General features: G+C 56.8%; 2 protein-coding genes across 5 annotated transcripts; one reads left to right on the forward strand and one right to left on the reverse strand.

Moving 5' to 3' along the window:
* Positions 1-4,254: 4,254 nt before the first annotated feature.
* Positions 4,255-7,678, forward strand: ZDHHC12 (zinc finger DHHC-type palmitoyltransferase 12). Of its 3 annotated transcripts, XM_068984281.1 has the most exons (6): positions 4,255-4,357; positions 6,007-6,143; positions 6,498-6,575; positions 6,746-6,912; positions 6,952-6,976; positions 7,072-7,678. In XM_068984281.1, the coding sequence occupies exons 1-6, from the start codon at positions 4,258-4,260 to the stop codon at positions 7,357-7,359; spliced, it is 795 nt and encodes a 264-aa protein (XP_068840382.1). In that variant the 5' UTR covers positions 4,255-4,257; the 3' UTR covers positions 7,360-7,678. The 3 variants fall into 3 exon arrangements, with proteins under 3 accessions (XP_068840382.1, XP_068840373.1, XP_068840392.1); XM_068984272.1 differs by lacking the exon at positions 6,952-6,976; XM_068984291.1 differs by lacking the exon at positions 6,952-6,976 and having other exon boundaries at positions 7,094-7,417.
* A 2-nt stretch (positions 7,679-7,680) lies between these two features.
* On the reverse strand, positions 7,681-21,136 carry PKN3 (protein kinase N3). Of its 2 annotated transcripts, none has more exons than XM_068984259.1 (22): positions 20,795-21,136; positions 18,264-18,504; positions 17,914-18,059; positions 16,629-16,740; positions 16,428-16,555; positions 15,225-15,408; positions 13,416-13,562; positions 13,220-13,329; positions 12,965-13,108; positions 12,465-12,540; positions 12,220-12,388; positions 11,920-12,022; positions 11,744-11,811; positions 11,362-11,425; positions 11,140-11,231; positions 10,583-10,759; positions 9,485-9,547; positions 9,266-9,342; positions 8,694-8,836; positions 8,498-8,605; positions 8,329-8,365; positions 7,681-8,178 (listed from the first exon to the last, which is right to left on the reverse strand). In XM_068984259.1, exons 1-22 carry the CDS (start codon positions 20,816-20,818, stop codon positions 7,985-7,987), a joined length of 2,607 nt encoding a protein of 868 aa, XP_068840360.1. In that variant the 5' UTR covers positions 20,819-21,136; the 3' UTR covers positions 7,681-7,984. The 2 variants fall into 2 exon arrangements, with proteins under 2 accessions (XP_068840360.1, XP_068840350.1); XM_068984249.1 differs by having other exon boundaries at positions 8,285-8,365.
* Positions 21,137-23,063: the final 1,927 nt, after the last annotated feature.

A 23,063-nucleotide genomic window follows, 5' to 3' on the forward strand; every position in this document is an offset into this window, starting at 1 on the left:
AGTCATGTCCAACTCTGCGACCCCACGGACTGCAGCACGCCAGGCCTCCCTGTCCATCACCAACTCCCGGAGTTTACTCAAACTCATGTCCATTGATTTGGTGATGGCCAAACAACCATCTCATCCTCTGTCATCCCCGTCTCCTCCTGCCTTCAATCTTTCCCAGCATCAGGGTCTTTTCAAACGAGTCAGTTCTTTGTATCAGGTGGCCAAAGTATTGGAGTTTCAGCTTCAGCATCAGTCCTTCCAATGACTATTCAGGACTGATTTCCTTTAGGATGGACTGGTTGGATCTCTTTGCAGTCCAAAGGGCTCTCAAGAGCTTCTCCCAACACCACAGTTCAAAAGCATCCGTTCTTCGACAGTGGCAGATGGGGCTGGAACACTTGCTTTTCCTCTGCAGTCTCTCCACACCCTGTGCCCAGACACTGAGGGTCCAGCTGGCCACAGACCAACAGGATCCCTGCCTCCAATGGCTGTCTGATGGTAGAGACAAATGTTAAATACAAGATGATGATGGTGTGTGAGGAGTGGGGAGAAGGGAACGCAGAGCAGGCCTCTCAGGTGGGCCAGCAGGACTACAGGCAAGGGACGGTGTCCCAGTGCAGGCAGGGGAGGCTTCTCACAAGGGGAGACCTTCAAGCTGAATCCAGCAAGAAGACAGGGCTGCCAGGCCTGGCTGTAGAGGGCCAGGAAAAGGGGGCTCCTAGACAGAGGGGCTCTGCCAGGAGAAGGGCCTTTCAGGGAGAACCGTGAAGCAGCCCCCGTGGCTGCAGCAGAGGGAAGGATCGGGCGCCAACGGAGGGAACGAACGAGCCGGGGCCAAATCGTGAGGTGACTGGGCTTTGCCCAGCAGAGTCTGCGTTTACACCGGCTGTTTGTCCCAGAGTAACTCTCAGGAGTGCTCCCCATGCCCCCAAGGTAGTACTGAGGCCGCACCCAACGGTGGAGAGCTCTTCCCCAAGACTAGTCCAGGCGCTGGTCCCAGATCAGGTGGACCTGTTCCCATTCTCTGCTAGACCAGACTGGAGCCAGCTCCATGCCCTCTTCTCCACCAGGCCTCAACCTCGGCCTATGAAAACTATGAACTCTTCAGCTCCAGGGATTTCATCCACTCCCTCCTCTGACTTCACACCTAGTTTCTAACAGCCCTGGGTCACACCTGGAAGATGACCCTACCTGACACCCCCCATTAAAGCGCCTGCCCGAGAAACCTCCAGGCTGCCAAAAGAATTTACCGTTTGGGGCCTCTCTTGTGATTCAGTGGTAAAGAATCCGCCTGCCAATGCAGGAGACACAGGATCGATCCCTGATCCAGGAAGATCCCACATGCCATAGAGCAACTAAGCCCGCACAACTACTGGGCCCACGTGCCACAATGACTGAAGTCCGTGCTCCAGAGCCTGTGCTCGGCAACAAGAGAAGCCACCACGATGAGAAGCCTGCACACTGCAACTAGAGAGAATAGCCTCTGCTTACCACAACTAGAGAAAAGTCCATGCAGCAACCAAGACCCAGCGTAGCCAAAAATTAAACAAACAAAATTATATTACAAAATTATATTAAAAAAAAGAATTTGTTGTTTAACATCTGGACAGCCTTTCTTAGAGCATTTACTAAAAACAGCTTAAAGTTGTGAATGCTTCCTCTGTCCCTCTGCGGTGTACCTGTACCTCCTATAACTCAGCAGCATCTTTCTCAAGGACCTGAAAGCCATCCCTTTAAAATGTAATCATGAGGAAGGATCAGGCCTCTGTCTCCCAGTCTCCGAGGGAGGACAGAAACCTAACTTCAGTTGCTGCCAGCTAGCAGACACAGTTGGCTTAATGAGCATTTACCCTGACCCGCTCTTTGTAAGTCTTCACTTTCCTGAGTCTCATCAAGCCCCTGCCCTTCCCCATCTCTACTCCCTCATTCTCCCTTTAAAATACCCAATCACCTCTGTACAAATCAAAGTTACATTCAGTTCTTGTTGGATCCTCTTCCCTACTGCAATAGTATATTACTGAGTAAACTCTGTCCTTACAACTTTAACTAATGTCAAAACTTATTTTAATCTTTGACACCAGCATAGCAGCTGACTCGTGGAATCCTCAGGATTCTTTTTTTTTTTAATGTATTTATTTTTGCTTGTGCTGGGTCTTCATGCTGTGTGTGGGCTTCCTCTTTCTCACTGTAGTTGCAACTCTTTGTTGCCACGTGTGGGCTGCGGAGCATGGCTCTGTGGCATGCAGGCTTCAGTAGTTGCAATGTGCGGGCTCAGTAGTTGTGGGTCTCGGGCTCTAGAGCACAGGCTTAGTAGTTATGTCTCACGGGCTCAGCTGCTTCAAGGCATGTGGGATCTTCTTGGACCAGGGATCAAACCAGTGTCCCCTGCATTGGCAGGCAGATTCTTTAGCACTGAGCCACCAGGGAAGTCTCATAATTAGTAGAAGTCCCCACTTGGGACACTAAGCCACGCAACCATTGCAGTAATTAAGACAGCTGCAAGTGACAGACACTCAAACACTTACCTAAGTTAGTCAAATGTAGGAGGAATTTCATTCATTAATGCAACTGGGAATCTAGTGTTAAGATCAGCTTTAGTAACAGTTGGATCGAGGGGCTCAGACCATGTTTTTAAGACTATCTCTCCAGACTTCCCTGGTGGTCAAGTGGCTAAGACTCTGCACTACCAGTGAAGGGGGCCTGAGCTCAATCCCCTGCCAATGCAGGGAACACTGGGTTGAACCCTGGTCTGAGAAGATCCCACATGGGGTCAGGGAACTAGACCCCACATGCCACAACTAAGAGTTCATATGCTGCAACTACAAATGCCTCATGTTGCAACTAAAGATCCTCCATGCCACAACTAAGACCCGGCACACCCAAATAAATAAATATCTTTAAAAAAAAAAAAAAACGACTGTTTCTCACTCCCTACTTCAGTGCTGGTTATCTCTACATCTCTTTATAGTTGGCCTCCTCTTCTGCCAGAGTCTCTCACCACAGAGCATAAAACCGGCTGCCAATTGCCATTATATCCTATTTCTCATGCTTGAGATCCAAAAGAATGCCCCTTTCTCTCTCAGCATCTATAGTATACTCGCATGGAATGATTCTGATTGACCCTGCCAAGTCACATGCCCACCACTTAGGTCCAAGCACTGGGAATAATGAGATGAGGACCATGTTTGCCTTCTAGTCACATGCCCACAGTCTCTCTCCCACCACCCTCTAAGTGAGGGACATAGTTCTTTCAGATCCACACAGAATGGAGTCAGTTCTCCAACAGAAAAGGGGATGCTGAGCTGACAAAAGCAACAAATGTCATAAGAGTATACTGCGGAGCCAGGAGGGCACTAATCTGATGGAGGGAGGTGGATGTTGGTATCAGTGGGAGGAAAAGAAGGAAAGGCAGGGCTGGATGGGAAAGGAATGTAGCAGTGAATGACTAGGCTTTATGGTAGATTAGCCTGAAACCCTAGGTTGGGCAAGTCATTGGGTGTAGGTGCTGGTTTAGAGCTGAGGTGACAAGTCAGTCCTGTACTAGACACTATTTCCAATATTTAGTCCTCCAGCCACCTGAGGAGGGGTACTATTACCATCTCCACCATATAGACAGAGACAGAACTCCGCGTGGTTTTGTAACTTGCCCAAGAGCACACAGGTAGGAAGGGGCAGTGCTGGGATTTCCGGCTCTGACCCAGTCGGGCCCCTCATAGCCAGAATCTGCTACCACGTACCTCCACTCTGCTCTCACCCCGTCTGCAAAATCTGAAAATGTTTAGACGGAGGTAAAGTTATCACCCCGGCGTCACTTTGGGCTAGTCCTGCCTCTCTTGAGGCTTCGAGCATCTCATCTCCGAACCGAGCGCAATTCTGCCACCTGGAGTCACAACACTTGGATCTTCCTGGACGCATGCGTGAGGCTGTGGCCTGGGGGCGGGTGGTGGAACTCCAGCGGGACTGGATCGGGACTCGCAACGGGAGCTAGATTTTTGAAAGTTACCTGGATGCTCAGGTCGGGTGGGGTGGAGGATGGAGCTGGGGGAGTTACCGGCTGCGCGCGCGCCGGCCCCGCCCTCAGCTTCTTCAGGCACCTGTTGGCTCGAGGGCCTACTAAGCCGCAGCTGTCGCCCAATAGGCGGCCTCCCTGGCCCAACCCGGCCACGCCCACAACCCGTATCCGCCAATCCCCGGGTGGCCGCGAGCCCTGCTCCTCGGAGGGCCCGCCCCTCTGAGCGCTTCTTCCGGGTGGGGCCCGGGGCCGAGGCGATGGCGCCCTGGGCGCTCCTCACCCCTGGCGTCCTGGTGCGGACTGGGCATACTGTGCTGACCTGGGGGATCACGTTGGTACTCTTCCTGCATGATACTGGTGAGCCGGAACCCTCTCGACCCCGGACCCACCCGATCCCGCGTGATTCCTCAGATGTTTAGGTCTCACTGAGTCCCTTGGCGAACCCCCCGGAGATCCTGGGATTTCTCCGACTCCTCCCGCGCCAGAGGCCCTCTCCGCACCTCTCATTCCAAGAGCCACCTGCTTTCCGCCTAATACCCAGTTGAGCCCTAATTAATCCCAGAAGCTTCCTGATCCCTGCCAGATACCCTTGTCTGTCCCAGGACCCACCCGGTGCCCACCTGATCCGACGACCAGCTCGAGCCCCCATCTTCCCTGATCCTGGGACCCGCCCGACACTTTCCAGGAACTGACTCCCAAGATTCCGAGGATCAGCTAGATGAAGGGATGGCATCCCTCCCACCCCATCCCTGCGTGGCCCTAGCTGCCCCAAGTCCGGTCCCCCCACCTTCAGGCAAGAGGACACGGCATAGGGGAGCAGCCTGTCCCTCCTTTTCTCATCCCTGTGAGCGCTCATTCATTCCACCCATCCACTTCCATCCTTTCCCCTCTTTACCTGACACAGGCCACCTCCAGCACAGGCTTTAGCCCTTCCTCACTACCACCACCACAAGCCCCACCCCTTCCTCCTCCCTGCAGCCTAACCTCCTGGACCAGGGGCATTCTCACTTTCTTCCCAAGACCTGAGTCTCCACTGGCTTCACCCCTTAGCCTAAAAACCTGCTCAGTCTCCCCATCGGAAAGAAATCCCCCACTGCAACCTCCTTTTCTTCTCCACTCCCTTTTACAGTCAAGGGGCACCTGAGTTGTCCACACTCTGGCTGGCTGGCTGTCTCTGCCTCTCCCTCCTCAGCCCTCCACCCCCTTCCCCCAAACCTTCAGTCACCTCCATGGGCTGGACCCTGGAGGTGGCCTGGGCTCCCCTACAGCATTCCAACCTGCCAGCCACACCCTTCTCTATCTCTGTTTCTTGTGCATCTCTGACCTGGCCAGCCTCTTCCCTTCTCAGAGCCAGAGTCCTCCTCCTTGTCCCCCATATCCAGCCAAGTCTGGTCCCATCACCCCTTACCTCCAATCTGGCCAACCCCCTGCCATTACCCTTGCCCAGACACACTCCTCTCTGTGTCCTGGATAGCCTCCCCTCTGATTCATCTTTACTTTAGCACTAAGAAGGCTTTCAGAAACATGCATGCTAAGTCGCTTCAGTCATGTCTGACTGTGCAACCCTATGGGCTGTAACCCACCAGGCTCCTCTGTCCATGGGATTCTCCAGGCAAGAATACTGGAGTGGATTGCCATTCCCTCCTCCAGGGGATCTTCCCCACCCAAGGATGGAACTCGAGTCTTTTATGTCTCCTGCATTGGCAGGAGGGTTCTTTATTGTTAGCGCCACCTGGGAAGCAGTTCAGAAATATATCTGACCCTGTAACCTTCCATGGTTCCCTACTGCCCTCCAGAGATAGTGTGGATTAATTGCTTTTTTTCTCTTCTCCCAAACCTGAACTTCTCCCTCCTACACCCTATGTAGTGGCCACACCCGACCATTCATCAAACCCCATTTCCAGGCCTTTTTCAGCCAGGGACACATTCCCCACCTCCAGTTGCACCCTCCCCCGCCACGCCCGTTCCACAGTCCTGGCCTCACTCTCCTCCTCTGGCCTCTCCAGCACTTCGGCAGTGGGAAGAGCAGGGGGAGCTGCTCCTGCCCCTCACCTTCCTGCTACTTGTGCTGGGCTCCCTGCTGCTTTACCTGACCGTGTCACTCATGGACCCGGGCTACGTGAATGTCCTGCCTCAGCCCCAGGTAACTAGGAGGCCCAAAGCCCTCCTCCCTCCACCGGGAACTCAAGACTCCAGGGAGTCTCATGCTAGACTCAGCTGAGAGCTTTCCTAGGGAATCCCAGGGAATCATCTTGCCAGACCTAGGGCCCTGTCCTACAATGAGAAAATTGCCAAGGTCCAGAGGGGAAGTAACTGGCCAAAGTCACACAACCTTGCAGTCCAGGGCACCCTGCCCCACTCTACCACCTCGATGACGCATGTGATGGGCCCCCAAATGTGCACACCCAGAGCTAAGCTGGCCCCCAAGGGAGACAACCACAAATCTCATCTGCCTCCCAAGGGACCCCCATCTCACCCTCTGTCCCCCATTTTTCAGGAGGAGGCCAAGGAAGAGCAGACAGCCATGGTTCCTCAGGCTATCCCCCTTCGGCGCTGCAGATACTGCATGGTGCTGGTGGGTGATGCGGGGACCTCCGTGGGAGGACTCGGGCAAGGCCGAGACTCCTTGGCCTCACCCCCCCCTCCTCCAGGAAGCCCTCCCAGATGCCAGCCCTGACCTCCCGCCCTCATTGCTGGGCCTAGAGGGGAGCCGGTGTTGAGGCCCAACTCCCTCTGTGCCCACAGCAACCCCTGCGGGCTCGGCACTGCCGTGAGTGCCGCCGCTGTGTCCGCCGCTACGACCACCACTGCCCCTGGATGGAGAACTGTGTGGGCGAGCGCAACCACCCTCTCTTCGTAGCCTACCTGGCGCTGCAACTGGCGGTGCTTCTGTGGGCCCTGTACCTGGCATGGTGGGTTTCCCTGGTGCCCTGGGTGTGGGGGAGGACCAGCACCCCCCAGGCTCCCTCTTCAGGGGCCTTGGACCCTCTCCCAAACTCCTGTCCCCTCGGGCGACCCCGTCCTTGTCAGAGAGACAGCTCTGGGTCCTTGTCGCTCTCCTTCCCTTGCAGGTCTGGCCTCCGCTTCTTCCAGCCCTGGGCGCTCTGGCTGCGTTCCAGCGGGCTCCTGTTGGCCACCTTCCTGCTGTTGTCGCTCTTCTCCCTGGTGGCCAGCCTGCTCCTGGCCTCACACCTCTACCTGGTGGCCAGCAACACCACCACCTGGGAGTTCATCTCCTCCCACCGCATCGCCTACCTCCGCCAGCGCCCTGGCAACCCCTTCGACCGTGGCCTGACCCGCAACCTGGCCCACTTCTTCTGTGGATGGCCCTCGGGGTCCTGGGAGACCCTCTGGGCTGAGGACGAGGAGGAGGAAGGCAGTAGCCAAGCTGTTTAGGGTCGCTGGAAGCCGGGGCCACCATCTTGTGCCTGAAAACCAGAGAGGCTGAACCCAGAGGGGTCGACCCTCCAAGGGCCTGGGGCTCCTCACTCCTGCCCACTCCTTCCAGGGCTCAGAGTGGAGCCGAGGGACTGTACCCTGCCTCGGTGGGCAGCTCTGCCCTCCCCAGGCAGAAGAAAAGGAAGAGGACCCATGGTGGAGGCTCAGGCACAAATAGAGACCTGGGCTTCAGGAACCTCCATCCCACCCCCAAGCCAGGCTGCGTCCAGTGCAGTTTTATAAATTTAATGAACCATAAAGCAAGTCAAGTATTAAAAAAAAAACAACCATTCCTCACTGTGCCATGCTTTCTGGTCTAGGTCTCACAGCGGGCAGGGGAGAGGAGGTTGGGAGAAGGGGGCGGGCAGCACTCGCCCGGTGACTGAGCAGTGCCCACAACAGCAGCCCCATGTCCACCACCTCGAGCCCCAAGGGCCCATCAATCCCAGGGTGCCCAAGTGGGCAAAGCAGAGGCTCAAACTGTCCAGGGTGGGGGAGTGGGCAGGGGGTGGAGAGGCTGGGAGGCCTCAGGGCTCCAGGAATCTCTCAGACACGAAGTCGAAGTCCCGGAAGGCAGCCTGCTGGCGGGCGGTGAGGGGGCTGCGGGGGTCGGGTGGGGTCAGGGCAGGCGGCAGCCCCGTGAACTCCCCCTCGAAGTAGCGCAGGTCTGTGGGGCCACAGAGGGTGGGCACAAAAGGAGGCTGGACGGCGCGGGCGAGCAGAGCCTGCCAGTCGGTGGTCTGGGGGCAAAGGCGTACCTCAGATGATGGGAACAGCAGCCCCCATGGGCCCTCGACCCCTCCCTCTGCACCAGGCACCGGGACCACCGTGGCCACAGCCGCTCACCCTGAAGAAAGGCTGAGTCTTGATTTCCTCAGCATCTCGCTCGCCCGCCCCCAGGCGCTTCTCGGGGCACTTCTGGAGGAGCTAGGGGTGAGGACGGGTTCGTTCAGGGCAGTCAGCCCCAGGCACTGCCCGCCTGCCCCCAGCATCTCGGGTAGGGAGCCCGGAGAGCCACAAGTAGCCCTCTGGCCCAGCCTGGGACCCTGCAGCAATTACCTTCTGAATAAGCTCGAGGCCTTGCACCGACAGAAAGCGGGGGTATGGGGCTTCCGCATTGACGATGCAGTCAAACACCTCCTCCTCGGTGTCCCCTGGAAATGGGCACTGCGGGGAGGGGGCTCAGCAGGGAGCACCGGCCCCCGACCTCCACCCGACCTGGGGGCCCCAGCAGCTCTCCCCATCCAACACTCACCTCGCCCACCAGCATCTCATAGAGCAGCACACCCAGCCCCCACCAGTCCACAGCCCGCGTGTAGGCCTCCTGAGTCAGCACCTCGGGGGCCAGGAACTCTGGGGTGCCGCAGAAGGTGCTTGTCCGGTCCCCGAAGCCAATCCCTGCCAACCAACACCCACACTGATGCCAGCGTGCTGTGGCAGCCACAAGAACCTCTGATTCTAAGAATCAACTACCAACCCTTAGGACCCCATGCAAGGAACCTCATGCTGAGCCCTGTCCCAACATCCTTGGAGGTGGGAACGGTTTTTATGCCACCTGATAGATGAGTCTCAGCAAAGCCTGTGTGTCAGCCATGCAGAAAGCAGAACCCAGTGCCCTCTCCCAGCCTAGGCTCTCCCTCTGGCCGAGGGCAAGGGGGTCTTTCCAAGTTTTTAGGGCAGGGAAGGACAAGCCAATGCGTCTAGCTGGTCCCTGGAAGGAGAGCTGGGATGCACATTTCCTGGAAGATGCCACTTGCTCGCCACCCTGCCAGCCTCGGTGGAGCGAGCAAGGCAGAAGGACACAACTCTTAAATGGGAGGCACCCACCTTCCTTACAAAGCCCAAAGTCCGCAATCTTCAGGAAACCCTGGGCGTCCAGGAGAAGATTATCCAACTTAAGGTCTCTGAGGGCAAGGCAGGGCAGACCCCGAAGGAGCTGAGAAGCGCTGAGGCCCAGGGAACAGCGGCCCCGCCTCATAGCAGCCCAGGAGGAGGGCAGCCCCTGACCCCCTTGCCTACTCCCCCAGAATCCCGGGGGCAAGTTACCTGTAAATGATCTTCTGCTCGTGTAAGAACTGCAGCCCCAGGACCACACAGGCCAGATAGAACCTGGAGGGTTGGTGCAGGGGGGAGTTCAGGCCCAGGACTGTTGGGGGCAGGGCAGGAAGGCACCAAGACGGCCATGGCCTGGAGACCCCCGATGTCCCTGCCAGAGTCAGATGTGGGCGAGAGGCTGGGAGGAGCCTCATGGGGCAGGGGTGGGGCTCCTCCTGATAACAGCTTACCCTTCCCAGGCCCTTAGCTTGTGCCAGGAATGACACCAAGTGTCCACATGCCCATCCTGGCATCCTCCTGGCAGCCTCCATTGATGCCCTCATGCCTATTTGTTTTTAATTTTTAAAAAATATTATGTATATTTTTTTGACTGTGCTGGGTCTTCGTTGCTGTGTGTGGACTTCCTCTAGTTGCGGTGAGCAGGGGCTATTCTTCATTGTGGTGCATGGGTTTCTCATTGCGGTGAATTGGGGGTAATGATAACTGTTTCATAGGTTTAGCTACAGAGCATGGGCTCGAGGTGTGTAGGGTTCAGTAGTTGCAGCCCTTGGGCTCAGTAGTTGCTCTGAGACATGTGAGATCTTCCTGGACCAGGAATCGAACCTGTGTCCCCTGCACTCGCAGGCGGGTTCTTAAGCAGTAGACCACCCAGGGAAGCCTCATCATGACTATTTTTTTAAAAGGATCTGAGACTCCTGGTAAACAACCCACCCTGGGTCACAGAGCTAGTGGTAGGGCTAACACGTGAATCTGGGCTCCAGAGTCCACACTCTGGTGGGCAAGACATAACAATGCCATCTGTCAGTCCCTTACTGCTCACCAGTTCCTAGGCTCTGCAATTTTAAATGTTATGTCCACCAATGCACCAAGCCTATGAAGCAGTTATCATTATCCCCAATTCACCACCATATACACTAAGGTCTGAGGTCACAAAGGCTGTGAGGGTTTGATAACCAGGATGTGAACCCAGACCTCCCTGACTGCATGTGCTCTTTGGCTGATGAGCACCCTGGAGGAAGCAGGATGAAGGGGCCGCCAGGGACAGGGGGCCCAGGGAAGGCTGGCGGAAGAGGTGAGAGGGGGACCCACCGGGCCTGGGGCTCAGGGAAGACGTCCTCATGGATCTGCATCATGAGGTCACCGCCGGGTGCAAACTCGGTCACGAAGCAGGCGTGGCTGGAGGTCTGGAAGCAGGCGAGGAGGGGAAGCAGGAACGGATGCCCTGTGCAGCCCACGGCCTCAAGGATTCGCTTCTCACAGTACAGGCTGCAAGAGGAGGGCGTGGGTTTTATAGGCAAAGAGGGAACCCAAAAGGGAACTAAGACCTCCCCTGGCTGTGCCCTGTCACCCACACAACTCCCCTGGGTCACTGGCTCTTAAAACTCCCAGGCAGGTAGAGTGATGGTTCATATGTACCCGGGGCTGGCACAGGTCTCGAACTTGTACCCCCACCCGTTCCCATTTCACAGATGAGGAACCTGAGGTGCACAGAGAGGAGACCTGCCCAAGGGCACACAGTTCACAACTGCAGTTGCTAATAAAAGAGCCCAGGCCTGGCTGGCCCCACAGGGTTACTTCTTCGAAGCCCCAGCAGCATTCAGCTGCCTTCTGGAGCCACCAGTGAGCCCCCCAACCTCAACACACACCTCTCAATCTCGTCCCGGCTCAGCACCTCCTGCTTCTTCAGTGCTTTGATGGCATAGTATTGCCCCGTCCCCTTGAACTGGACCAAGAGGACCTGGGGACCAGAGAGAGGTTTGGGCTCCAGGTGGGCAGTACAGGAGTCTGCTTCCCCTGCCCACTGCCCCCCAGAGCCCAGAGCCCTCTAGCAAATGTTCTGGGGCCTGCCCACTCCCTTAGCCCCTTACCTTCCCAAAGTGGCCCCGGCCCAGCACGGCCAAGCAGCGGAAGTCCTGAAGCCGGGGGGGTTTCCTGCAAGAGAGAGGGTACAGGAAGCCCCCAGGACAACGAAGGGCTGGGCCTCCACCAGGAGTTGCTCCAAACCCCCCGTGTTCAATCCTGGGTGGTCCCCCTCTAGTGGGGAGCTGCAGAGCCCGGGGTGGGGCAGGGTTCCCGGGACTGCAGTTTCCTGGGGTCTGGCAGGCAGGCTGAGCTCAATAATGTGGGTTCAGCGAGTGAGAACCTGAGAGCAAGCCAAGGAGCCTGGGGTGAGATGTGAACATCTGACATGCAAAAACCCAGATGAGTGGATAAAATGTCTCAAACACCGAGGTGAGCCCGCTGGGGTACCTGGTAGCCAGGGCTGGCAGAGGCGGCTCGCGTCGAATCCTGGGCTCCATGTGGGGGCGTTTGGTGCACTGCAAGGGGAGAGGGTCTCAAGGCAGAGCGGGGCTTCCTTCCCTCGAGCCCTGCCACCCGACCTGGGCAGCACCCAGGGTGACCAACCCTGCCCTGCTGCCCCTCACCGGCATCTCTTCGGGGGTTGGCTCCTGGGCCAGGTAGAGGCGAGGGGGCTTGGGTGGGGGTTGGATCTCTTCTCGCAAGGGCGTCTTCTTGGGTGGGAAGTTACTGTGGGGTAGAAGCAGACATATACCGGGCACAGACAGCTGAAACAGTGGCGGGCAGGGAGGGCGGGGGTAGACACACAGCCCACGAGGGACAGAAAGACAGGTCAAAGGGTGAGCCACAGGACAGGCACCATCTGCGTCTGGAGAGAGGTGACTCCGCAGAGAAGCAGGCAGCCTGGGGTGAGCAAGGCCCCTCACCTGGGCGAGTCGGGATCAGTGGCCCGCTGGGGTGTGGCTGGGGTCTGGGAGCATGTTTTCGGAGGGCTGATGGTGCTTGGGGAGCTGCAGGGGGGCAGCAGGCTCATGACCAGGCGCCCCCAGGCCGCCATGCTGAGGTTCATCTGGGAAGCCCTCAGGAAGTCCTGACCTGGGGCAAAAGCAGGCTCAGTCTCGAGGTTTCCGGAGGGGCCCAGCCCTGCTCCCTGCTCGCCAGCCTTCCATACCTCTGCGTTTTGAGAAAATGCGTTTCTGCCTCTGCAGTCGGGGCCTCCTCTCAATGACAGGGTCACAGAAGGTCACCTGTGGAGGCAGGGAGCAGGGCTGAAGACCAGTCCCCTCCCACCTGCTGACCTGTCCCGGGAACCTCCTCGGCCTCCAGGATCCCAGCCTAAGCCCGTTGTCAACAGATGCAAGAGCTACAGGGACTCAGAGAGAACGGATTCGGCATCCTCACTGGTACCAGGGGGAAACTGAGACCTGGAGAAAAAGGGACTTGTCCAGGGTCGTGCATGCGGTGGGGCGGTCAGGACAAGGAGAGGCCGTTCCTCTCCTGTGAAGTCCTCAGAGAGCGGCTGGGAATCTTTCATCCCTGGAGAGCTCCTCCCTCAGGGCCTCAATTTCCACTCCTAGCTGTAGGTTGGTTGGGGGGCACAGTCTCCAAGGCCTCTCTCACGCTAACAGAGCCAGGGGCCCGTGAGGTCAGAGGGCAGGGGCCGGGAGGCACCTGGGCGAAGAGCAGTCCCTGTGGTACCAGGCTGAGGGACAGCTGGTGACAGGCATTGTCCAGGAAGTCCTCCAGCCTCAGGAAGGCCACACCGCACAGCTGCCTCCAGTCCCGCCAGTGGACCCCAATCTCCAGCTCCCGGGCCTACACAGGGAGGCCAAATTGAGTCAGGGGGAGCCTGGCACCAGCTACTACCCATCCGGCTTTCCACCCCGCTGTCCACGATCACCCCAGTCCACACAAGGGCAGCCTCACCCGCTCCAGGGCGATAACAAAGGTCTGGTCCCAGGACTGCTTGGCCACAGGCCCCCAGCCCGTCTGGCCCACAACACGATTGTCCACCTTCAGCACAGCCAGCACCTCACCTGCAAGGCCAGAGGTGGGGCTCAGGGCAGGCCAGCAGTGGTGGGGGGACCTTCACGCTCCCCAGCTCCCCGGGGCCCCTACTCACTAGCTAGCTCGCCTCCACCACGCTGCTGCTTGGCTCTGCTCCGAAGCCAGCCTTGGGAGGGGCTCCCAGCCAGCGCGGCCGCAGGGGAACGTCCAGGCACCGCTATCAGCAGCTGCTCACAGCCCAGGAGGCGGACCTGCAGCGTCCCTGTCGGGGAGCGTGGTGAGGAGCCATCATCGGACACCATCCTCCAAGGGGTCGCTGGGACCCCAGGAATGCTGCCTTCTCATGGAGGTAGCAAACCCAGAGCCTGCTCACCTTAGGCCTCAGCAGCCACCTGGGGGCCACCCTGGGGGCCGACCAACTGGTCCTGCCCCTCCTGCCAGCCCTCTACATGTGGGAAGAAGCAGGGACACAGGCAGAGGAGTCAGACTCAGACCTCAGTCCACATGCTGCCCAGGGCTCTGGACCTAGGGAGCACCATGCCAGGGACGAAAGTCCCAGAGGAGCAGGGTGCCTGGCCAGCCACCTCTTCCCAGGGCCTGCTTCCCCGTCCATACAGTGGGAAGGAGTGCCAACTCAGCCCCACTTCCTGCCGTGGGTACCACTGTGTTTTGCCAATCAAGTGGGTTCATTTTGAAGATCAGTAGAGATTTGTCCCTCCAAGGGTAGAGGAAGCAGTAGGACTCTAGCAGCTCTTGAAGCCATCATACATGGGGCCAAAGAGCCCCATTTTGGGAGTCAGGGCCTGGAGGGTTATACTCCGATAGACTTTATAAAACGAGGCAGTGCTCAGGATGAGAAGGTCATCCTAGAAAGAATGACTGGAGGAATGTGGGTGTTTAGCTGGAAGACAGCTTATGGGGTGGCTTCAAGTACCTGAATTTTAGGCCTTTTAACAAGCCCTACAGATGGTTGGATAGCACCACCAATTGAACAGCCACGAACTTGGAGAAACTCCGGGAAATAGTGAGGGACAGGGAGGCTTGGCGCGCTGCAGTCCATGCAAAGACTCAGACACGACTTGGCGAGGGAACAACAAACAAGACCTTGCCCTCACCTTTCCCAACTTGTTGACTTGGTCAACTCCCATAAGCCCTTCAAGGACATGCCTCCCCCTCCAGGAAGCATTCCTTGGTTCCCCAAGGCCAGGTGAGGGGGCCCATGCAGTCCCTGTATTTTTCCCCTTCAGCTCTGCTCACAATGGGATGATTGTGTATCTATTTATTGTGTATCATCTATCTATTCTGTACCAGCTCTGTGCAGGCAGGGGCTGGGCCCTCTAGTTGGCACTGGGCCCCAGGTGGGAAGCTCAGGGCTTCCATAATGTCAGATCCACTTGGGATAAGGAAGAACTTTCTAATAGTGAAAACTGCCCAGAACTGGGTACGAAGGTCTCCAGGGCTGTGAGCTCCCTAACACTGGCAAGTCCAGCCTAACACTCTCATGGTTCCTCATTGAAACACGCTGGGGAAAAATTTTGGATATTTTCAATCCTGGCTTCACCATCCCTTAGCTGTGTGACCTTGGGCGACTGACACGCCCTCTCCAGACCTCAGTTTATCACTCTGTCAAATGGGAGTGATAACATCACCTATTTCCTAGGGTTGGTGTGAAAACTCGAGCACTTCACATGCAACAACTCACTGAATTGTCACACCAGTCCTATGAAGTAGGTGCTGTTATCACCCCCATTTGACAGAGTGATAAACTGAGGTCTGGAGAGGGGGTGTCAGTTGCCCAAGGTCAAACAGCTAAGGGATAGTGAAGCTGGGATTGGAAATCTTTTCCAAAATTCTTCCCCACTGAGTTCTAGGCTCCTCCCTGGAAGGGAAGGAGAGCTCTGAAGTAGGATGGGCTCCCAGGTACCTGTCATGGCGGTGGGCTTCACGAGTGTCCCTGAAGCCTGTGGGTTCCCAGATGCAGCAGTCCTCAGCTCCCGGGCCACTCTGCCGCGCAGAGGGTGGGCAGGAGGCAGTCTCTCCAGCAGCTGCTCCAAGGCCAGCCGCAGGAGGTCCAGTTTCTGGCAGGACTCCTGGAGCTGGGCCTGAGCCTGTGGGAGGGAGACGGGCAGGGGATACAGGGCCCTGGGGTAACGGCGGGGGCAGCGGCTCAGGCCACCCAGAGGCACCCTGGATGAGGTCTAGACTAGTGGTCCCCAATCTTTTTGACACCTGGGACTGGTTTTGTGGAAGACAATTTTTCCACGGACTGGAGGTGGGAGGGATGGTTTCAGGACAATTCAAGTGCATTACATTTTTGTGAAGCTAAAGCTCCAATACTTTGGCCACCTGATGCGAAGAGCAAAATCATTAGAAAAGACTCTGATGCTGGGAAAGATTGAGGGCAGGAGGAGAAGGGGACGACAGAGGACAAGATGGTTGGACGGCATCACTGACTTGATGGACATGAGTTTGAGCGAGCTCCAGGAGACGGTGAAGGACAGGGTAGCCTGACGTGCTGCAGTCCATGGGGTCGCCAAGAGTCGGACAGGACTGGGCAGCTAAACAACATTTTTGTGCACTTTACTTCTGATCTAATGCTGCCGCTGAGCTGACAGGAGGTACTGGTCCGTGGCCTGGAAGTTGGAGACCCCTGATCTAGACAAGAATGTGTCTTCTGGGCTTTCCCAGCGGCTGAGTGGTAAAGAATCTGACTGCCAATGCAGGAGACATGGGTTCGATCCCTGGTCTGGGAAGATTCCACATGCCCTGGGGCAACTAAGCCATGCACAATTATAGAGCCTGTGCTCCAGAGCCGGACAGCCACAACTACTGAGCCCTGAATCCCTGCGCCCTGCAGCCTGTGCACTGCAACAAGAGAAGCCACCACAGTGAGAAGCCTACGAACCACAACTAGAGAGTAGCCCCTGCTCACCACTACAGAAGAGCCCGAGCAGCAACAAAGGCTCAGCAGAGCCAAAAAGAAAACAGAAGGAAAATTATATACATATACATAAGCTGCCTCCTGTTTCCTCACGGCCATTGCTCATGGCCCGGCGAGCACTATCACGGCCACTACAGAGGGTGGTACCGGTCAGACACAAGCAATGGGAGGGGCCCACGGTCTGACCTCGGCCAGCACCTTGCGGTCCTGCGTTCGCCGGCTACCGAGCAGCTTTACCACGTTCTTGGCGCCCTCGGCCACAGCAGCCTCGATGCGTAGACGGTGCCGTAGCTCCTCTACCATCAGCTCAGGACCTGGGAGGAGGAGGGGTCAGCCTCAGGGCCCTGCCCTGCTCCGCCCTGCCCAGCCCCCTTGGTCTGGCCTCACCTGGCTCCGGTGACCCGCTGGCCTCCAGGCTACTGATCTTCATTCGCAGCAGGGCCACCTTCAGCTGGCTGTCCTGGAGCATCTGCTGGGCGGCCGCCAGCAGCTTCCTCTCCTATAGGGTTGCGACACATACCCCATCAGGCCAGGACTAGGCCAGAGCCTTCCTGGTCAGACTGGGGACTGGACCAAGCCTCCTCCATCAGTCTGAGTTGAAGCTAAGCCTCCCTCAGTAGACCAGATAACTACAGCCAGTTCAGCTCGGTTCAGTCGCTCAGTCCAGTTGCTCAGTCATGTCCAACTCTTTGCGACTCCATGGACTGCAACACTCCAGGCCTCCCTGTCCATCACCAACTCCCGGAGTTTACACAAACTCCTGTCCATTGAATCAGTGATGCCATCCAACCATCTCATCCTCTGTTGTCCCCTTCTCCTCCCACCGTCAATCTTTCCCAGCATCAGGGTCTTTTCCAGTGAGTCAGTTCTTCACATCAGGTGGCCAAAATATTGGAGTTTCAGCTTCAGCATCAGTCCTTCCAATGAATATTCAGGCTTGGTTTCCTTTAAGATGGACTGGTTGGATCTCCTTGCAGTCCAAGGGACTCTCAAGAGTCTTCTCCAACACCACAGTTCAAAAGCATCAATTCTTCAGTGTTCAGCTTTCTTTATAGCCCAACTCTCACATCCATACCTGACTACTGGAAAAACCATAGCCTTGACTAGACGGACCTTTGTTGGCAAAGTAAGGTCTCTGCTTTTTGATATCCTTTATATATATATTTTTAATTATTTATTTTTTATTATTTTGGGGGGCCCAGGCCACATGGCATGTGAACATCTTAGTTCCCTGACTAGGGATCAAACCCACACCCTTTGCATTAGAAGTGCAGTCTTAACCAGGAAGCTTCCAAACCTCCCTTTTTAGACCTACTCTGCAACAGAGCCTCCCCCATCAGACTGGACAAGGAAGGGCTCAGGTTAAGCCTCCATTATGAGATCAGGGCGAGCTTCCACATCATGCTGGGAGTTGGGACAGGAGCTGGGACTTCCCTACTAGACTTGGGGTTGGGCTGGGATTTCCCATCACCCTGGTGTTTTGCCTTCTTTGTTAGCCAATCGATTGGAGCCAAGATGAGATTTGGGGCCTGCCTCCCCCATCAGACTAAGGGTAGAGTGTCTCCCTTACAGGATCAATCGCTAGGCTGTATTTCCCTATCAGATTAGGGGCTGGATCACTACCTTCTGGAATAATCTGAGAACACAATCTCTTCCCCCCAGGTGGCCTTACCTTGGGAGTGCCGCTGGCATAGGTGTGGGTCATGTTCTCAGCCCCCTGCTTGACCTTCAGCTCCACCTGAAGCTGCCTCTGTAGAGCTTCCAGGTGCCGGGCCCTTGCCTGCTCGGCCAGTGGCCGAGGTCCTGAGGCCGCAGGCTCTGAGAGCAAAGAGTGTGGGGCACGTGAATGCCTCCCCCAGAGCCGACAGCCCCGCTTCCCTCAATGCCTCGCTCACTCCTCTCCAACCCTCTTGGGTGGGGTTCTCTCAGGAGAAGCTCTGAGAGTAGGTCAGGGCCAAGGTCAAGGAGCTGGGTCAACCTGTCACTTCCCATCCCGAGGGCCTCCTCACACTCCTCACTCACCAGCCGGGCCCAGCCCAGGCCCGGGCAGCAGGATTCGGGCGTGAAGCTCCCGCAGCTCCCCATGCAGCTGCTCCAGGCGGCGGTTGGAGGACCGCAGCAGCTGCTGCACGTGGCCCAGGTGGCGGCGGTCTGTGGCCACCCGCCGCAGGTTTTCCACACCCTCCTTGATCTTCAGTTCCTTCTGGATGGCCCGGCGGATCACCTCTTTCTCATCCTCCAGGGGCTGATGGCCTGCCCCAGGCTGTGGGAAGGCAGAGGGATCAGGCCTCTGGGACACCACTTCCAAAGCCTCTGCTCATCACAGAAGGAGGGCGGGGAGAGAGGCAGGTGTGGATGGCACCCAGGACTGACTGACCCACAGGGTCCCTCTCTGACCTCAGAGCGGGTATCCCTAAGCCAGATGGATGCCCCAAGGCTATTTATCCAGCCTATGCCATCAGAGAGAAGAGGAAGAGGAAAAAAAAAACTGTTAACATTTATAGGGTGTTCTAAGACCTGTGCAGACATGAACCTGTAGAACCTGAGAGCAGCCCCGTGAGGTAGGTGCAGTTATCAGCCCCGTTTTACAGATGAGGAAACTGAGACACGGAGAGGTGACATAATTGCTCAAGGCCGCAACACAGCGACGGAGAGGCACTGTCTCTTGGGCCCCAGTCTTTCCCTGCTAGCCACACGTAATCAGGCTGCTCTCAAGCCTAGGATCCACACTAAGGTCTGACGGCCAGAAGAGAGACCCGGGGGACTTTCCTGGTAGTCCAGGTTAAGAATCCGCCTTCCAATGCAGGTGACTCAGGTTTGATCCCTGGTCACAGAACTGAGATCCCATATGCTGCAGGGCAAGTTAGCCCGCACGCCATGACTAGAGAGCTCGCAACAAGAGAAAAACCCGTGTGCCACAACAAAGACCCAGAACAACCAACATTTTTAAAATAACTTTAAAAAAGAAAGGGGGTGCTCAGCACTGAGAACGGACCCCCCGAGATCAGACAGACAGGGCAGTCCGTAGCCTGAGTAGAAGAAGCCAGGGCTGCTCCCTTGAGGGTCTGACCCCTCAGGTGGCAAAGCAGAGGCCCAGTGGGGCTGAGGAGGTCTCCAGGGGCCCACTCCCAGCACAGCTCAGCTCTTGGGAGGAGGTGGAAGGCTCTCTCACCACTTCACCCCAAGTGGGAGCAAGAAAAGGAAACCTCTTTCTCAGAGGCCGTTTCAAACCAACCAGTGCCAAAGCTGACTTCAGCCCAGGGTAACTCATGACACCCCCACCCCAAGGACTCTGAGATCTTCCACCTTACCTCTCCGCACTCCATCTCCCGCGCCCGGTGGAAGGGGTGGCCACCCCAGTCTCAAGGACCCCCACCCCAGGCCTCCTCTTGCCCGCTGGCCCGGCTGTCAGAGGGCAGGGGCGGGCCTCAGGAAATCCTTTGAGGGCCCTAGGCCAGAGGGCCAGAGCCAAAGGCCTGAGCAAACAAAGATCTCATGGAGCTGGGGGCCCCGCACCGGGGTCCTGAGTCACCCAGCTGCCGCTGCTGGGCGGAGATTAACAGGAAATCGGAAAATGTGTACAAGCCACGGCGGGAACAGGCCGAGGGACCTCCGGAGGAAGGGGGAGGGAGAGAGGGGGCAGACGCAGTCCTGAGTTGCCCAAGGGGTGGGGGCACTCAAGGAGTCTTCTGGAGAACACTACACCCGTGAGCCGAGCGGAGCCCGCGGTCCTGCCGGCTCTGGGCTGGAATCCCGCCAAGTGCGCACACACCTCTCCTTTTCCGCTGGGCGTCTGGGGCCCGATCTTGTTGTACACAGACGTCCCCATCCCCGTTTACTGAGGGCCAGCACTTCTCCTCGCCACCTCCCCCCTACCCCCACTCCGCCGGCCCCAATATCGAGACACAGCCTTAGTTCCAGGGCCCACGGGAACCTACTACTGGAACCCCGCCCCCTCGCCATTTGGGCTGCAAGCCTCCGTGCACCCGGAGGTTCCCGCCCGGGCCGCTGGACTATGCCCCTCCCCCGGGGGTCCCCCCAGCCCCGCCTGTGTGCTCCGGGAGGAACCCCACAAACTACGCGGGGTCGGCGTCCTCCGCCTGCTGATCACATGCTTCTCTTCCCCCCTCCCCCAGAAGTGGTCCCCGTGTGCCTGCACCCGCCCCCTTTGAGGTCCCAGCGGGTGCTCATCGACCTTAGAGTCCTACCTGGAAGAATAGATTTTAAGGAAACTCTCGGGCCCACCCTTGGTGGCCCTGAATGCAGATTCAGATGTGCTCATGGGCTGGCCCGACGGAGGCTCTGAGTCACTGGGAGGTGATTTGGGGACATTTCCGGGGGGGCAGAAACCACTTACACCACCACCCCAAACCCCCCAGGGCTCAGATCTGCTCTGCGGAGTTGTAGGGGGCCCAGGGTAGGGGACTGGGAACGGACACGGGAAGGGGTCTGGGGGGCACGGCCGGAGCCGGGGCAGTTAACGAGCACCACCCCCCCGAATCTCCCCCACCCCGGCCCACGCCCGCAGCCCGTCCTTTCCGGGCGCCGTTCACCTGCCGCTGCGCCCCCTCCTCCATGGCGCCGCTCCCGCTGCTCGGCCCCTCCTCTCGACCACTCCGGTTCCGGAAGCCCCGGCCCCCACCGCCAGGGCTTTCCAACTTGAAACTTCCCGGGAAGTCGCGCCGGAGACGCGGGATCCGGCGCCCCCTCCCGAGCTCCGCTGGCCCTGGCGGGAGCCGGGAATCAACGCCGCCCCTCGGCAGCGCGGGATCGAGCCCCACTGCAGACCCCGAGGCCCCGAATCCGACGTCCCCGCGGAATTTGGAACCCAGGGCGCCTCATCTGAGGCCGAGGTTCCCGCTCCCGTGCGACACTGGGCCCCGCCCGGGGATACAAGGCCAGAAAGGTACATTTCCCGGGCCGGGGGTTCTCCAGTCGCCGCCGGGTCGCTGCAGCCAGAGGGGCAGGCCCAGGTGCGGACAGCGCCGCCTGCCGGCCTCGGGGCAAGGCCTGTGTGGCCGGTCCACTCCGGGCCGGATCAGCCTCCTCTTCCTCGGAGCCCCGCTACGACCTGACTCCCTCCCGCCCGAAGAAATCTCTCCTTCTCTCCCATGTCATTGGTGTAAAATGGGCTAATATACCTGTCGCCCCCTAAGAAGTCTTGGCCCTGTCTGTAGACACTGTAAAAATGTATGTGTGGGAAAATAAAGCCTTACCCAAATGATACCAAATTAGGAATGAATCCAAAATCTCTCAGGACCTTCCCCCCACCCCTTCCATCATTTGACTAGACTGGAACTCTGGTTCAGCCAGTGCTGTTCATTCAGCCTTTGCTCCAAAGCACTCATCTAAACAGAATACACATTTAAACCTTGAGGAGGAAAAAAAAAAAACACCATCTCAGGAAAATAGGCTGAGCTAGATATTCGGGCAATGGCTTTCCAGGGGACCCTGGTTCTTTATTGCCCACTAGTCTAGGATTGTCTGGAGAAGGGAATGGCAACCCACTCCAGTATTCTTGCCTGGAAAAACCCCATGGACAGAGGAGCCTGACAGGCTACAGTTTGGAGGAGGTAGAGGTTTAATCACTAAGCCGGGCTACAGTCTATGGGGTCACAAAGAGCCCAGACAGCCAGACTGAGCAACACTAGGGTTGTAGCTCCAATACTTTGGCCACCTGACAGGAAGAGCTGACTCAATGGTAAAGACCCTGATGCTGGGAAAGATTGAAGGCAAAAGGAAAGGAGGGCAGCAGGGGATAAAATGGTTAGATAGCATTACTGACTCAATTTAAGCAAACTCCATGAGATAGTGAAGGACAGGGAAGCGTGGAGTGCTACAGTCCATGGGGTCACAGGGAGTGGGACACAACTGAGGGACTGAGTAACACAGGGTTGTTCAGCCAATCCATCATCCTATGCTCACCAGCACCTTTTGCCATGACTTCACTGGAAGGAGCCTCCTCCACGGGGCCAGAAGTGAATAAGGGTCAAATATTTAAGGTGGCTTATTTGCTGACTTTGAAGAGGTACCCTCCAATGCTTTCATAGCAGAAACCATGTCAGTTCCTCTTTGACCAATTCCTTCAGTGAATGGAAAGTGAAATGTGGCATAATGTGGGCAATCCTGGGATAGTCCTGCAATGGGAAATCAATCAAATTACACCAACATATGCAAAGGCAACATGGTTCAGAAGGGGAAATGACTTCATAATCAGAGACGTGACACTTTTACATATATACAAACCAGAATTGTTTAAGGCTAGACAAATATTTAACACCTAGTAAGCTAGAAGGCACATGGTACTATTTCAGGTGGGGTTTATTGAGGTGCCCTTAGCTGAATGTTGATACTAACAAATAACTGAGAGGTTACGACAGCACCTGAATTATGTAGAACTCAATGATTTTTAAAGTTTGTGTTCAAGTGTTTCATTGCTTTGTGGCTACTAAGGGAAAAAAGGGTTCCAAAGTAGAATGCATCCACCTTTCCTAAAGAACCCCAGGCTGGACAAACCTACAGCCTTCAGCTGATGGCTAAGTATGAAGAGAGAGGTGCATCTTACGTAGATGTCTGATGGGTGATGGTGTTTCCTAAAATCATTAATACTTAGGAAAACTGAAATTCACATTTTTAACATCCAGAGGATAGTGAACAGCCCAAACCAACTCTGGCTAATGAACTATTAAAGTTGTGTAACATCAACTTGAAAAGAACTGTCCCAGCAGGCTCCATGAGTGAACAGCTACCCCTCTCTGGATCTCTTTCCTTCTGGGTATGGCAGATATCACTCCATCTACATTTAGATTTGCCTCCCTTAGA

This window comes from Capricornis sumatraensis, chromosome 1, assembly GCF_032405125.1.
Source record: "Capricornis sumatraensis isolate serow.1 chromosome 1, serow.2, whole genome shotgun sequence".
In the NCBI taxonomy this organism is placed as follows: domain Eukaryota; kingdom Metazoa; phylum Chordata; class Mammalia; order Artiodactyla; family Bovidae; genus Capricornis; species Capricornis sumatraensis.